Raw genomic sequence first — 16,863 nt, forward strand, 5'->3', positions numbered from 1 at the left:
GTCGGGACGTCTCAAAGCGCTTCACAGGATACACTGTAACGTGGAGGGACAGTAATGTTGTGGGCGGAAAAAGGGGAACGCGTCTGAACTCAACGCCGCTCACGAGCGGACGGTCGGGTACTGTCGGGGCTGTTGGGATCAGACCTGCGCAGTCGTGTTGACTTGTGCCCAGTAGGTGGCAGCGCTGAGCTGTGGATGGCCTCAGGCTCCCAAACCTCTGCCAAACGCTTTGGGCTGAAAATCCGCGGCATTGGGTGCGTCCAATTCTCACGTTGTCGAAATTTCCACTTCTGCGTTGTCGGAGTCCGTGTCGTGGAGGGGCGATGGCGGAGCCTGACTCCGGGGGGGGGGGGGGGGGTAAAGCAGAGGGATTGGGTCCAAGAGGGCCAAAGCTTCGGGGCGTAGTGGCTGAAAGCGCGGATGCCTAAGGTGGGGCGGATGGGACGAGAGGAGCAACAACAAAATTACATTGGCATATAGGGCCTTTTCACGTGGGGAGGGCGACAACGAGCAGGAGGCCAGAGCCAGCCAGCCGAGCGGAGGCAGCGGAGCGGAGCGCGGAAGAGAGGCGGCCAGAGAGGTCGGGAGGTGTCGGGACGTGAAGGGACTTGTAGACGTGTGAGTGGGAGGATTTTGAAATCGAGTGGTGGGACGTGGAGTGAACTTTACGGTGTGGCGCCTCTCGCCCGGCGGGACACACGCTGAGATACGCTGAGTAAGCGGGCAGTGGACTGAGCTACAGCCGAGCTGCCCGTCCAAACCCACTGGGAGCCGCCACCCAGTGCGGCGTCAGTGTCCGCAGGTATCCGTGAACGTCTCTCCTTGTTGTTGCCGCTGTCCCCTCTCCCCTCAGCACAAGCGTTTCCTGTAGACGTAGTAAGCGAGCAAGCCAGCGCTCAGCAACAGCAGCGTGCCGCAGCACCCACGGGCCACCGACTGCTCCGCATTCTCTTTCTTAGTGTATCGCTCGACGAAGCCGGACTGAGAAACAAAAAGAGACACCGGGAGCGGGTCTGAGCCAGTGTGAACCGAGCCTAGAGCAGGGCTAGTGGGTCAGTCAGGGCTCCCCGGCCTTTTTACAGCCCGCTATAACAACACCAACAACAACAACAAATTTCATTTATATTTAGAAAAATCCTCGCATTTGATACAGCTCCTTATCCGTCGTCGAGACGTCTCAAAGCGCTTCACAGGATATACAGTGAAGCGCAGTGACTGCGTGTTTTTGCGGGCGAAACACAGCAGCCAATTGCGCCCAGCGACGTCCCCACAAACAGTTGTTTTGAAGGAGTATTACCCCAGAAAGCCGTCCGCCAATCGGCCATCAAAGGTAAACAAATGCCTGCGGGGTAAGTAAACATGCCCCACCCGGGAATCGAACCAGGGTCCTCTCGTTTGCGAGGCGAGCTCGCTAACCACTACCCGGTGGGACTCCAAAAATAATTCCACCAAACACAGCTGTGCTGCTCAAATTGAAATGGCGCTGACAGACCTCTCACCAACGAAATGATTTGTACGCGGCAACATTGAGTCAAAGCTGCTAAATGTGTAACGCGGTGGACACGCGGGCTGACAAAATAACTTTGCTCAACTCTAGCGTCAAAGAGAGTGTTACTGTGCAGAGTGCAGGCGTGTGGGGGGGGGGAGTGCGGTGGAAATGAGTGGGGTCTAAAATGTAAGGTTTCTAGTAGGTTTCCTTACTCCGCACGCCTCTGTTTGCCGAGCAGTAAGTATGAACCCAGTTGTTAGTCGATTGGCGCCGAACGCTTTCCAGGGGTGTAATAAATCCCTTCAAAAAAAAAACGATGATAATAATTTGGTCACTCAATCCACGACCGTTTGTGGGGACGCTGCTGTGCGCAGTTGAGCGCTTTGAGACGTGCCAATGGCGTGATAAGGCGCTGTATCGATTGCAAGGATTATTATATTATTCCCTGTGTTACAAATTCCTGTGCAACTCCAGAACAGACGGACAGACAGACAGACAGAGAGCTTTCCAGCAGTCGCAGCCTGTGAATTGTGAGCGCTGTTTCCCAGAAGATATTTACGGGTTCACTTTGGCGACAGCCGGTGTGTTGTGAGTGACTGTTGCACAGCTGAGTTGCTGGGTTCGCTGATGTGTACTGAGCCACAAATAGTCCAGTCCAGTCCAGCTTGGAAGACGGCCAAGGCTGCCTGCCTGAGAGGCAAGCAGATAGGGCCAGCTCCCCTCAACCTCGCTGTCCAACGATCACTCGCCAGCCATCACTCACTTGCCTTTATATATCGTGGCCTTCACGTGGGGGCAACATCTTGTGGCTCTTAACAGTGACGGAGCCTGACACGTAGTAGCCGGAGGAGGGGAGAGGGAGAAAGGAACTGACCGGAAGCACGGTCGAAGAGGAAGGTCCTCAGGCGAAGGAAAGCAAGAGGGGAAAACGCAAGGGGATTGAGAGAGAAACTCCCCAGATTTCTGGGCATTAGTGCATTGAGACGAGGAGTGAGTCAGCGAGTGACGTTTTATTGCCCAACTTTGGGGCTTGTGTCCTGTTACTCACCCATCCTCCCTTATCTACGATGTCCGGACACACCTTGGCTTCCACGTACTGTCCCACCCTCACCTCGAGCTCCTCCAGCACCGACCCCATCCCGTTCTCCTGGCAGTAAATGGCCATCTGTCCGGCCAGCACGTAGATGGAGAGGATCCCACTCCAGGTCAGTCGCTTGCGCTGCCAGGACTCCTCCGGCTGAAAATGCTCGTCCAGGATCTTGATCAGGAAGTCGCAGGCGTTGTCCAGCCGGACGTCCCTGAAGATCCGTGGCCAGCGCTTGAAGAAGATGGGATATTTCCCCATCAGGTCGGTGCCAGCGTGGCGGAGCGCTGCGGAGGCTGGGCTGGGAGCTGCCTTCGTGGTCCTGCCCGTCACAAAGCTGATGTAATCCCTCGACATGACATGGGCTTCCGTCACCACAGGGTCCTCACACGGACCCCCGGACACCTGAGCAGGGAACAGCCTCAAGAACATTGACCCCTCTTGTCGCTCTCTCTTCTCTCTCTCGCTCTCGTGCTTGTGTGGCAACCGGACCCACGAACAACTGACCCACAACTCACTGAAGGGTCTAAAAATAACCTGGACATTGAGCATCGAGGCGACAGGACTGTATAAATACCTTTGGCCTAATATCAGGATCTGGGTTTCAGAGACGGTCAATGACAAACACTGCAATGTGTCAGGAAAAGAACTTGCTTTTTTTTTTAAAAATAGAGCCAATAAATCTCACAAGGGCTTTACAGGCATTCCCTTGACATCTCGTGACCAGGAGGGTGGGGCGGGGGGGGTTGTACACAAACACACAGAACATATATTGTAAAGTGGATTGACTGTGTATTTTGTGGGCGAAATGTGCGCAGAGTCGTGGATTGAAGTGATTATTACCCCCGGTAAAGTGATCCGCCAATCGACTCACAACCGGGTTCCTACTTACTGCCGGGTGAACAGAGGCGTGTGGAGTGAGGAAACTTGCCTAAGGTTTCACCCTGACTCGGGTATCGAACCCGGGTCCTCTCGCTTGCGAGGCGAGCGCTCTAACCATTGCACAACAGGACTCCATCTTAGCGAGTTCAAAATCCCGAGGTGGGGGCTTGAACCCACCTTCTGACCCAGAGGTGAGCGAGCCGGGCTGACACACACACACACACACACACACACGCGTGTATATCTGAACGTAGAGAGCGAGGTCTTCACAGTTTCATCTGCCACCGAGGCCTGGGAAAGTCAGGCCTTGTTTATACTCTTGATCCCAGAGATTAGGGAGGAAAAATGTGTCTTGTAAACGCGATAATGATCACAATTTGCTTTAGACGCGGCCATTGGCCCATCTGCTGCGATGCTGCAGTGACAGAACATGAGAATGGCCACAGCCCACACACATACACACGATATCTCAGGTTTGTTTTTCCATCCAGCGCGTCGTCGCTCTAACGTGAGACCGTCTGTCGCGGCACCAGCTCCTGAGGACAATCAGACTCTCGGACCGGAGCTTAGTAATCCTGGCTTTCGATACAGGCCTTATCGCGTCTTCCAAGACGTCTCCCAGCGCAGCACAGGACACACCGGAAAGGGAATCGACTGTATGTTTCTTCATCAGCTTCACTGATACAGACAGTGGCTGACGTGAGGGTCATCCTGCAAGTGGTTGATAATATAAGACTGTTGTTGCACACGGAACAGCCCTGACCAGAGATCGCAGACAGCCTGGGCTGGGGGGGGGGGGGGGGGGGGTAGGGGCTGGAACATACTGTATTTCTGACTTTTTTTTACCCCCCCCCACCCCCCTGGCGTTTATTCTCCCTCCCGCCCACCATCCCCCCGTCCTGCCCTTTAACATAAACCGTCTGTTTGTGCAGGTTTCGCAGTGAGGACAAAGGAATCGTCAGTGTATTTAAACAAATGCAAGTTGCAGTGTCAGAGAGATTAATGCAAAACACACACACAGGAACAGGCTGCTTCTTGTCAAGGGCACGTAAGGTAATTACCTCACTTGGAAAGAACTGAGCTTATCTGAGAATCTGCACACTGCCCCTGACAGTGATATGACAAACTGACTGACTGACTGAGTGAGTGAGTGAGTGAGACACTGGAGCCTGTGCACAGGGGGCAGGTTAGTCTCTGAGCAGCTTCCTGTTTCGGTACTAATGCCCCAGGAATTCATTTTCCTTTTATGGTAAAAAGCAAAGTCGAGGCAGCCAGAGAGATTGACCTGAGCGCGAGGAGTCATATCCCAGGAGCCGCTCTGAGGCACTGCCTGCTGAATGCTGGGGCTTTCAGGGGAGGCACGTTAGTGCAACACAGCTTCACGGCTATGGACAGACCTCTGAATGCGCAGCACTGAGCTCAGCAACAAAGACAGGTAAGAGGGAGGGTGGGAGGCCGTCTAATGGATTGGGTTAATGGGTGACAAGGTTTAAGCCAATACAGATAATGCACGGCATGGCGTTCCCGCCAGTAAACACGGGTTACTTGCGGCCAGCATTGATGGAGATTGGCAGCCAATCGCACACAATAGTGTCCCCCAAACAGTTATGGATTGAGTGACCAAATTATTATAATTTTGGTTTTTGGAGAGATTATTACCCCCGGAAAGCGATCTGCCGTTCGACTAACAACCGGGTTCCTACTTACTGCGAGGTAAGCAGAGGCGTGCGTGTGGAGTAAGGAAATTTGCCTAAGATTTCGCCCTGACTTGCCCAGGAGTCGAACCCGGTTCCTCTCGCTTGTGAGGTGAGTGCTCTAACCACTATGCTGCGGGACTCCAGTTCAGAGCAAGTAATAGAACAGACCCATAAGGGCAGAAGGTTCAAGATGGGAATATAGAGTTGGGAAGATCACATTGTTGGGTGAAGTGAGACTGGAGGGATTTAAAGACTGGAACAAAAAGAGTTTAAACATAATCCTCTGACGCACTGGGAGCTATTGGCACTTGGGATGTTTGGGAGTGATGTGATGGGCATGTGAAGACTTGTGCAGGAGAGAATCTGAGAACCTGGGCTGCAGAGGTTCTGCACCACTGGAGACTGGAGCTGAAGAGGAAGTCAGAGGAGAGCATTGGGAAAATGAATCCTTGAAATGACAGGAGAATAATGATCCTTGTGTTGGATATAGCATCTTATCACGTCTTCAAGACGTCTTAAAAGTGCTTCGCGCAATATACTGTAAAGTGAATTAACTCTGTGTTTTGTGGGCGAAACCCGGCAGCCAATTGCGCACAGCAGTGCCCTACACACAGTCGTGGGTTGAGTAACCACATTTTAAAAAAAAATTTTCTTTGGAGAGATTATTACCCCAGAAAAACAATCCGCCGATCGACTAATAACCAACCGGGTTCTTACTTACTTCTGATAAACGAGGGTTGCCTAGCAATATAAGCAAGGGTTTCTGCAATGGGTGGGTGGGGAGAGGGAAGTCAGGTTAATATTTAACTGAAGGGACCCATGGAATCTGAGCCAATTGCTGACACCCAATTAAGGCTGGATTTGAGAACGTTCCAAAGTTGTGCACAATTTTAACACAATGGCCTTAAGGCTGAGACGTGAGAATTTCGAATGAGGAGCAGGAAACCCGGTTGATTTTCCACGTCTCTAACCCCTCTGCTGCAGCCCAAGCCATTGCCCAGGCTGACTCAGCACAGAGCAGGAATTGAACCTGCCACCTCACCTGGGTGGCCTGTGTATTCACCAGCTCCACGCCCTTTGAACACAATCTTCTGCAGCTCCAGGGTTTGTCTCATGACTTGGTAATTACTGCCCATAAGTGAGAGTTTATTGCAGATCAAATGACATAGACTGTATTAAGCCGATTAATGCCTTCGGGGCTGAAGGAAGGTTTCCGTGCCTGAATCAACTCCTTTGAAGTGAAATAGGCTGCACATCGGCAATAGCTGTCTGCGTGTATGTGAAAGTTTGTGTGTATGAAGAAATCAGTGTCTGTATGTGTGTAAATGAATGAGTGTGTGTGAGAGATCGTATGTTTGTGTGAGCGAGTTTACACAGCGCCCGTCATGTAAATTGGACCTGGGAGTACTTTACAATGGTGGGGGGTGGATGGCAAACGGGTGGGGGGAGGAGGGGGGGAGTGATAGGTCAGAGCCATAAGTTTTCAAAAATTACAGTCGCTACACTTCACAATATTTAGAGGCATAGAAACAGGAGGCCATTCAGCCCCTCGAGCCTGTTCCCCCATTCTATGAGATTGCGGCTGATCTGTACCTCAACTCCAATTACCGGCTCTTGCCCCTGAACTAACAAATATCTATCCACCTCAGTTTTGAAAGTCATTTACCATGAAGCCTTCTGAGCCTTTCGAAGTTGGCTTTGGAGCGTCTGAAATTAGGTAAAACAATCGCTCCGAGTCGCCGTTCGGCTTGAAGTTGTTGCTGTATTTCGGGCGCTGCAAAGGTTTGTCTATGTCACATTTTCGGGATTGGTGATCGGTTTACTTGCTGAACGAGTGTAGTGGGAAGCTGATCAGCCGACTGACCCTGACCCCCCCCCCCCCCCCCTCTACCTGTTTTGCCTGATTTCAGACATTCCAAAGTCAAGATGTCTCAGACAAGGAAAGTCAGCTCGGTTTACATCCGGCTCGTGACTCCTGGCACAATCTGTGCCTCAAAGACATACAGCTCTCTCGAGGCTTCAAAGGCAGACTATAAGCCAGGCTCCTCCGCATCCGAGGACAAGGTCTACACCAATGGACACGGAAGCAGGGCAACAGCAACCAGAGCGGCCTCCACCCCAACAGCCTTTAAAGCTGCTAACGGAGGTAAGAAACAACAACAACAAATTACATTTGTATAGTGCCTTCACATCGGGAGGACATCCTAAGGCACTGGACAGTCAGGGATTTGGACCCGAGTTAGGGGTTGGGATCAGGAGGGGTGAAGGGCTGGGAGGGTAGGGGTAGGAGGGTGCCTGAAGGCGCGGTTGAAGAGGAGGGTCTTGAAACGAGCCTTGGAGGAGGTAAGGGAGGCAAAAAGATTTGCAGGCATCTCAAAGCGCTTCACAGAATATTCACGGGAGTGACGGGTGTGGATCCACGTGGAGATACATAAAGAGGCAGCGAATCAAAAGAAGCAAAGTTGTGTGTTCACTTCTCATTCCGTGTGTGCCCTTTATTTGCAGATTTTTTGCCCCTTCCTCCTCCTCCCCCTCCTCCTCCTCCTCCCCCTCCCCCTCCAGTGAACGAATGGAATGCTCTCCAGCCTGGGGAGCTGCCACTTCCTCCCCCACCCTCTCCCTACCGCAGGGAGGTGCAGGCACCCTTCGGACTCGACTATACTCCCACCAGACTGAAGGCCCCGGGGCTCGGAACATCTCCAGCCGAGCAGGTAGGACACAGATTAACAATAAATTACACTTGTGCAGTGCCCTTCACGTCGGAAAGACGTCCCAGGGCGCTGGATAATCAGGGGTTTTGTCCCCGAGCTGGGAGTTGGGGTCAGAAGGGGAGGAGGGCGTTGTGGGGTAAGAGGGTGGCCGAAGGCACAATCGAAGTGGAAGGTCTTCAGACGGGACTTGAAAGAGGCAAGAGAGGGAGTGAGGTGGAGGGATTGCGGGATAAGAGTTCCAGAGTGTGGGGACAGAGATGCTGAATGCCCGACTGTCAATGGTGGGAAGGGAAGTGCGGGGGACCTGAAGCAGCTGGTGTCAGCCGAGCGGAGGGAGCGGACAAGCTGATATGGGGTTATGAGGTCGGGGAGGTGGGGGGAACAAGACCGTGGAGGGCCTTGAAGGTAAGAATGAGGGTTTTGTTCTCGATTCCCTAAGGAACGGGTAGCAAGTGAAGCGGGGAATAACGGGGGTGATAGGTTCCCGGAGCCTGGTGCGGGAGAGGACACGAGCTGCAGGGTTCTGAATAATCTGCAGTTTGTGGAGGGAAGAGTTGGGAAGTCCAATGAACAGGCAAAACTGTGAGTTAATTCACTTTGCTCTCTCCTTAGATGCTGCCTGACCTGCTGAGTGTTGCCAGCGACTTCTCATCCCATTCCTGTTCTCTTTCCTCTAGCCTCGCTCTGCAGCCTCTGAGCCTGAGGGATATCGAGCTCGGACTGCGGACCACACACCAGGGAATTCTCCGTCACTGAAACCAGAGAGCAGCTTGAATGGATTACCCCAGCCAGGTATGGACCAGCAAAAAATGCCCGAAATATGAAATATGGGTGCGATAGTTTTTAAGACTGTGTTGGGGGAGAATAATTCTCAAGATGGTGTGTGGGAATCTGTAGTGTGGAGTCCCCGTAGCGTAATGGTTAGCCCACTCGCCTCGCAAGCTAAAGGACCTGGGTTTGATTCCCGGGCGGGGCGAAACGTTAGGCAAGTTTTGTTACTCCACACACTTCTTTACCCAGCAAAGGAACCCGGTTGTTAAGCCGATTGGCAGATCGCTTTCCGGGGGTAATAATCCCTTCAATCCACGACTGAGTGCAATTGGCTGCTGCGTTTGATCCACAAAGTACAGTCAAATCCATTTTACAGTATATTCTGTGAAGCGCTTTGAGACATCCCAACACCATGATAAGGCACTATATCAAGCGCAAGGATTATTATTATTATTATTAACCTGGCTGGTTGTGAGGAGGGGGTTTCTTGCGTGTGGGTATGTGTGTGTCCATGTGCATGTGTGGGGTAGTTGGTTGGTTGAAGCCGCTCTCTGTAAATTCTCTTGGGTTTTGTCTCCTAGAGATCTGTGGCTATTGCCAGCAGGTGATTCCACTGATCGTCCCCGCTGTCCAGGCTATGGGCCAGTTGTTTCACGAGGATTGTCTGAAGTGTGGGAAATGCCAATGCAGACTCATTGGCAAGACTTACTACAACTTGAAAGGCATTCCTCACTGTGATCCCTGCTATCAGGTACTGTTCATCCTCACCCCTCGGGCATGAAAACCCTTGAGTTTGCATTAACTTTTTACATCCCCCCCTCCTCCTGACGTGAAAGGCCCTGTGTAGATATAATTTGTTGTTGTCGTTAAACCATAGGACACTCTGGAGAAATGTGGGAAATGCGGGAAGAAGCTGGTGAATGAAATCATGAGAGCCCTGAACATGGCCTTCCACCCCGAGTGTTTCACGTGTGTCGTGTGTCACAGACCCATCGGGAATGAGCGTTTTGGACTGAACGAGGCTAACGAGATCCATTGCATCCGAGATTTTCAGAGGTACGTATGTACGTCACATGTCATTGGAGCTCAAGGACCTGCAGTTGTGATCCACGGGGCCCTGGTTTAATGCGCGACATTGGTATGTGACGGTGCTTGGTGTCATGGTGGACACACGGAACCTAGTGCAGGAGACAATACAAGTTGCAGAATTCTGCAATGGTGTTTGGAAATTCAGTGAGGAGAATTTGACCACTCTAGAGGTGTATTTATATAGCGTTTTTCATGCTTGATAACGTCTCAGAGCATTTAAATATAAATCTAGATAAAGACGCGAATGAGGGATTCAGTTGTGTTGCGGGTGAGTTCGGGATGGAGGTCGAAGGAATTGCAGAGGGAAAACGAGCATTTGTTGTTGTTGCTATAAAGCGGTGGCTTAGGGTTTGAAAGAGAACAGGTCAATAGGACAATCAAGGTTGCACCCTGCCTTTGGACCTCGCTGCGTGTAAAAATGGCGGCTGATTTTGCTTACACAAACAGCCACTATGCTTGACAATAATCACTGTAAAGCGCCGGGACCTGTCGGGCTGCACAAAAATAAAAGTTAAGTTCTTGTATTTATTCCGCTACGGTATAAAGATGGTATGGGGCTGCGATACCATTTGCTGACAGCATGTGGGACTGTTGTGCTACCGAAAGATACTGAGCTGGTTATAAATTGGCTTCCTCTGAGCATCAGGTTTGACAGAAGAACACAGTATCGAGAAGAGCTTCCTGTTTGTTGCATTGTTATTGCTTCCGACAATCTATCTGCAGGCTCTCCGCAATATGTATTATTTTTATTCACGCAAACTTGCCTTTTTTTTCTAACAAAGACAATTCACGAAATGTAGCGCGAAGGTTGGTTTTATCCAATAAATGGAGCAGCCATTTTGAACGCAGCAAGGTCCCACAAACAGCCGACCTTTTCCCCACCTTATAATAATAATAATCCTTGCATTTCATACAACGTCTTATCACATCTTCCAAGACACCTGGAAACGCTTCGCAGGATATACTGTAAAGTGGATTGACTGCATTTTGTGGGAGAAAATTAATATTTATCACGTGTACAAAATCCTGACGTTTGTCCCTTTTGTTGCTACAGGAGATATGCCCCACAGTGCTCAGTCTGTAACCAACCAATTATGTCTGAGACTGAGGCAGAAGAATGCATGAACATTGAGCTGTTTGATCGGCACTTTCACATCAACTGCTACAAATGTGAGGTAAGGAGGGTCCTGTTATCTGAACTTATGTACCTGCCATCTTTCAAGCATGATGCAGTCTATGCGGGACAGAACTCATCGGGATGAATTTGTAACTTGTGGCATGTGAAGCTACGGAGACTGGTGAGGAAACAGTTACCAGGTCCGGGTGCTAAATTGTCATTGATTCACTGCAGTAAAAATACTATTTTTGGATGGTATTAACCAATTGGATGCTTATAGATGTTGACTTTAGACTTGCAACATCCGATGTAATCCTAAAGCAAATCAATACACTCCACAAGGCAAATTCAAGCACTCTGTGAAACCAGTTTCAGAATCATTCTGGCAATATGGTTTGACCACTGGATCCTGGGAGGAGTTAGCGTGGTGAGAACAGGAAGGGTTCAGCAGGGAAACCTTTACAGTCCAGGAAGCACACAATCTGACAGGAAACCCATGAGGACATCAACACACTCCAGGTGGTGAGTTGTGTTCCCGAGATACACAATGGGTGTCACCTCTCTGTGAAAAGGACAGTCCTCCCGTACACAGGCACTGATGTGTGGAGAGAAGTTTAAAACTGCTTAGGTTGAAAGGCAGGTGGCACCCACTAGACAGCCCATTGCCCAGGAGGAAGAGAATCTGATCCTCTCACTCCCAGACTCACATCCATCTTTCAGTTAAACTAAGTGAAGCTATACCGCAGGCCTCACCGTCAGTCAAAGTGAAACGCCAGTCCACAGGTGTTTTAAAGAACGACGGAAAACCCGATTGCAAATTAAGGCTGAATTTAAGAATTTTCCAAGGCCTTGCTCAGTGTTACATTTTAAGGCAACGGTTGGTCTGAAGGCTAAGATTGTAAGGATTTGAATCTCTACATTGTAAACAAGATATTAAATGTGCAAAAATAATCCATGTGACCTTGAACAATAGGCTGATGGAGCAGCCATTTATATCATGTGCTGTCACAAGCGGCCGATTCCTACACTGCGTGCATTGTTTACACAGGCCAACGTTAATAGTGCATCTATTTAGTTCTATTTTGAAGGATTTACTGTTAGTATTTTGAGTAGATGCTGGTTTCTTTAGTCCCAAATTTGCCTGTACTTCATGCGAAACAGGTGATACAGTGGTGTGTGCAGGTGCTGCTCAGGTTAGCCTGCGAGCATGGCTTCAGCACATAGTTTCAAAACTTTCTCTAGTGTTAAAATCAGGGTCCTACAGCTCCATCAGAATTAATGGGGCCTAATTTATGGTGTATTGTAACAGGTTTCCTTACTAAGGAATAAGATTGGATTTCCAGTTGACGTGGAGGTGAGGGCATGGGGAAAGAATCTGCACCACAAATAGATCTTGGCCGTGCAAGGTTCCCACGAGCGGTTTGCCTGGACATATTTCTGGGAAAGGGAAGGAGTCCCCATTTGTGATGTTCTTTATTAGGGAATCCCATTAGAATTGCAAGTTAGACCCAGGTAACACCTGCCTGCTGGACTCTGACTATTACCACGTGTTCTCAGCAAAAGTAATACTGACAGTGCAGACGCTCTTTGTTTGCTACCATTATAGCACTAAGCTCCAAATAATTTGACTGTCTTAATGGTGGGCAGTTGTGTGGGGAAAAACATACAGTAAAAATTCATTTTGTTCATATTTGACCAGTTCCTACGCACATCTCTATTAATCCATCTGAAGAATTACCTCTCACCCAGGTTTATTTCGAGAAAAGTGAATAAAAAGGGGGAAAAAAAATGATATATAGCAACCTAATCTGTTTATTTTCCCACGGAGATAATCCTGATTGTGACCTGACTGTGGCTTCTCCTTTTATACTTAATCTCCTGGAGGAGGTAAGTGACTGCAGGGAAAACTCCCAAACACTTATGAAATCCTTCCTCACCCCAAAGGCAATTGAGTTAATATGTGGAGTATTAATCTAACATCAACACCTGTGTTTTTAGGCCAGTTCCCTCTCCGCCCTCAATGCAACCACAGTGAGGTCAGACTACCCAAAGCCCTCGCTGTTAAATTTCACCCTCACATGACCAACAAATTCACAAAAATAAGCTTTAGCTTCTTTGGTTTAATTCTCGTCCCTAAGTCAGGAGCTTGTGGATCTAAGCCTCTCATTGCAACTTTGAACACAAAATCTGAGCTGACACTTCAGCACAAGTTGGGAGGTGGATGTTAAAGTTCCCACAGCTCTATTCAGAGTTTCTCGCAGTGTCCTGGCCAACAAACCATCAGATAAATTGTTAAATTTATAACTGTTTAATGGGACCTTGTGATGTGCAAAATGGCTGCCATGTTATCCTACAGAAAACACATGAGAATAATTACTTTAAAGAGCTATAGATACTATAAACATACAAGTTCTTTCCTTTTTCTTCTAAATCTAAACCTTTCATTCCTACCAATTACTGTAAATCAGGCTAAATTTGCTAACTGAATCAGGCAGTTTATCTGAACGCCTCCAACATCACTGTAAAGTTGAAGCTTCACTACTTCCTCCTAACATGTCTCTTGGTGGATGAGTCATCTTTTGTTCAGGAACCAGTGTTTCCAGCTGCACCAGAAAGGCAGCTCTTAAAGAAACACTGTAACTGCTCTTTAAAGCACTGTATAGATTAGCTAGGCCTCCGCAGGGGGAAACCGCTAGCCTCAGTGACTTGGACAACCTTCCCTGTACCATGGGTTTAAAACTGTGGTATTTCTCAGCCTAATTCCTCAATAAGGAACCTCAGTGTTACAAAGTGAGGACTCCTATTAACCAGAGATGCCACACGTCAGACCAGTCCTGTGAGAAACTCTACCTCAATGCAATCTACTTTCAAATCAGTGTTCCAACTGGTTGTCAAGCAGGAATTCCTTGTTAAACTGGCTGAGAAATGCCACTACACAGGCTCCGATATTAACCAAATAAGTGGAGTCCTGTAGCTCAGTGGTTAGATTGGAAGTAGATTGCATTGAGGTAGAGTTTCTCACAGGACTGGTACGACGTATGGCAAGTGAGAGACCTGTGTTTGATTCCCGGCAGGGGGTGAAACCTTGGGCAAGTTTCCTTACTCCACTCGCCTGATAATAATCCCTCAAGAAAAAAAACAATAATAAATTAGTCACTTCAATCTACGACTGTTTGTGGGACACTGCTGTGCTCAATTTGCTGCCGCATTTCACCCACAATTTTTTTTATCAATTCACTTTACAGTCTATTCTGTGAACTGCTTTAAGACCTCTAGAAGACGTGAAAAAGTTCTATATCAAGTGCAAGGATTATTGTTACCAAGCGAAGTCTCTACAAACAATGACACCTCTCTTTACACACATCACTTTGAAGTTTCAGTTTGCTCCAGTCTTGAAATGATGGATCTCTGAAGCTTGTCTGTGACAGGCTTTGGACAGAAGCTGTTGTACTTTCAGTGTGGCCTTGCTGTCAAGATCCCTCCTAACTGAAACCTACCAGGGTGAAATGTTTTAAGACTCACTGGTTCTATTACTGAAATGGTCAAGTGTTGCAATCCTCAAGCAAATTGCAACAGACTTAACGTTGCTACACTAAAGCTGCTAAAAGCAACTTCCACCTTGGAGGAAAGTGCAATAGTCAAGTCATAGAAGGAAACAGGCAATGCAGGTCAGACAATAAGGCTGTAGGCGGAGATTGCAAAAAGTAGGGAGGTTGGGCAAGGTTTGTGAGATCATGAACACAATCCATTGGGAAACGGAGCCACTGGAACTTGGCAAGGGCGAATGGGCACAGTGTGGAAGAGGATACTGTCTGCAGATTTCTGTATGAGCTCAAGCTTATGAAGGGTGGAGCAAGGACAGCCAACAAGGAACGGATTAAATTATTTTTGATGTACAGTAGGTATGAGTGATTAATGTGAAGAGGAGAGACTTAACATTTAGTCAGAGCATTTAGTGAAAAGCAGTGTGCTAAACAGGGGCTGATCAAATATCTGTGTGGTGACAGAACAGAACATGATAATTGGCATATTACTAACCAAAACTTCAGAGAATGCTTTTTCTAGTAAATTTTTATGTTGTCTTGTTTACAGAAATGTGGAATTCTCCTGTCTCCTGATCCTACAGATGAAGGGTGCTTTCCACTGGGCAATCAAATTCTCTGCAAGACTTGCAATTGTCAGTGTGCCAGAGGTGAAGTTCCATACTCATGATTCGAGTGGAGTTGAAGTGGAACACAACCTGTGAACTGCTGGAGAATTTGATACCATTTGCGCACTTCATACATCTCAACTGCACCATTTTGCTTCATTCCAAAGGTTTACATTATAACAATTCCAGCAGAGCTTCACCATCCAGCTACTCATTTAAGCTTCTCACAAAATCCTTTAATAGAATATTTTGCTTTAGTCAGCCACATGGAAACCCCACCCGTTTAAGGTTATCTGAACCAGACACGAGTTCAAGCCCACATAAGCATGTGTGTGGATTCTATAGAATCAGTGAAAAGGGAACTGGGTGAGTGAGTACCTGAGAAGTAAAAACATGAGGGTAGTTGTGGAAAGAGTTGGAAAATGAAATTTATAAAAAAAACTTAAGAAGATATGCAGGACAGGCCAAGTGACCTCCTACAGGGCCAAAAATTTCTATATCTCCACCTGTAAATCCCATAACATGAATTATTTTAGTTGATAGGAACTTGTTGAATTGCTTTATAAAGCCATTTGTGGTTCCATTGCTTGCGTGGTACTTTGTTCCTGTGACATGACTATGGCTTTGACTATATCTGTGTCTGGGCTGGTCTTTTTTCCTTCCTCAATTTTAATTTCACTCGGTTGTTTGTGAGACTTTATTGGTGTTATGTTGTTATGAATGTTATGTTTCCTTGGGTTTGCATGCATAACATTCTATATTTTATACAATTTTATTATTTCCAGATCATCATCCCATTTTTTGACTTGTTTCATTTGGGTTCCGTCTGCCTTGCCATTCTGTCTGACTCCTGGTTATCCTGTGTTATATTCCCCTTCCAACCCAAAGTGACCCCAAATATCAAATAAATTGTCTGCTCATCCCATTGTTGCTTATGAGACTGGTGCTGATTAGCTGCCATGTTTGCCTATGTACTGTAAAACATTCACTGCATCTCTAATGAATTATACTTTGGAAAGCACTTCAAAATGTTTGGTTTTATGTGAAAGTTACTACTGTATATAAATGCAAATTAACATCCTTTTGACTAAATATTTCTCTGGCATTTCCTATTTTTATGTTGTTATTTTGAATTTTAACAACAGAAAACATATTTGAAACAACATTTCCAACCCTGGAAATCTGGAACTCTCTCCCCCAAAAGGATGTGGATGCTGGTTCCATTCACATCTTCAAGACTGAGGTGGATAGATATTTATTAGGTCAGGGTATCAAGGGATAGGGGGCAAAGGTGGATAATTGGAGTTGAGGTACAGATCAGCCATGAATTGCGGAATAGACTCGAGGGGCTAAATGGCCTACTCCTGTTCCTATGTTTCTCCCCATACTCATGATATTAAATGTGTAAACATGTAAATGTGCCAATAGCTTGGTGTGTGACTGCCATTTAATTTGGTAATGAACTTTATAAACTAGAAAGATCTGTTCTATCAGGACATTCTCAGCTAGGATCGTGATGACCATTGGCCACAGCAACTCCCAAGATTTGGTGATTGAGAGAAGGGTGAGTTTCAGTCAGAGTTTGCTAACTATTCAATAACCATTAAAGGAGTTCATCTGTATCCTAGATGAATATAATATGGCAGGCTTGGCTGAGACTACAGCTCAGAGATTATTCCCATTCCCATAAAACAATGCCCATCCCAACCAATAAAACAACTTATTCACTAGAAAAGTTAAGGGAGGAGAATAAAGTTATTAACTGTAATATGTTTAATACAGTCAAACATCTAGACCAAGGAAGACACAGCAAGATGAACTGCAATGCTAATTTTTGATCATGTATATTACTATGTAACCCAAAATCCTCACA

General features: G+C 47.5%; 2 protein-coding genes across 4 annotated transcripts; one reads left to right on the plus strand and one right to left on the minus strand.

Moving 5' to 3' along the window:
- Positions 1-598: 598 nt before the first annotated feature.
- Positions 599-3,173, minus strand: bcl2l16 (BCL2 like 16). Its single transcript, XM_007906963.2, has 2 exons — positions 2,538-3,173; positions 599-981 (listed from the first exon to the last, which is right to left on the minus strand). The coding sequence occupies exons 1-2, from the start codon at positions 3,123-3,125 to the stop codon at positions 850-852; spliced, it is 720 nt and encodes a 239-aa protein (XP_007905154.1). The 5' UTR covers positions 3,126-3,173; the 3' UTR covers positions 599-849.
- Positions 3,174-4,050: 877 nt separating this feature from the next.
- On the plus strand, positions 4,051-16,095 carry fblim1 (filamin binding LIM protein 1). Of its 3 annotated transcripts, XM_042343574.1 has the most exons (10): positions 4,051-4,111; positions 4,388-4,508; positions 4,713-4,890; positions 7,063-7,298; positions 7,658-7,863; positions 8,541-8,655; positions 9,216-9,385; positions 9,512-9,690; positions 10,778-10,898; positions 14,933-16,095. In XM_042343574.1, the coding sequence occupies exons 3-10, from the start codon at positions 4,859-4,861 to the stop codon at positions 15,050-15,052; spliced, it is 1,179 nt and encodes a 392-aa protein (XP_042199508.1). In that variant the 5' UTR covers positions 4,051-4,111; positions 4,388-4,508; positions 4,713-4,858; the 3' UTR covers positions 15,053-16,095. The 3 variants fall into 3 exon arrangements, with proteins under 3 accessions (XP_042199508.1, XP_042199507.1, XP_007905155.2); XM_042343573.1 differs by lacking the exon at positions 4,051-4,111 and having other exon boundaries at positions 4,343-4,508; XM_007906964.2 differs by lacking the exons at positions 4,051-4,111; positions 4,713-4,890 and having other exon boundaries at positions 4,344-4,508.
- Positions 16,096-16,863: the final 768 nt, after the last annotated feature.

This window comes from Callorhinchus milii, unplaced genomic scaffold (genome assembly GCF_018977255.1).
Source record: "Callorhinchus milii isolate IMCB2004 unplaced genomic scaffold, IMCB_Cmil_1.0 Scaffold24, whole genome shotgun sequence".
NCBI classification, from domain to species: Eukaryota; Metazoa; Chordata; class Chondrichthyes; order Chimaeriformes; family Callorhinchidae; genus Callorhinchus; species Callorhinchus milii.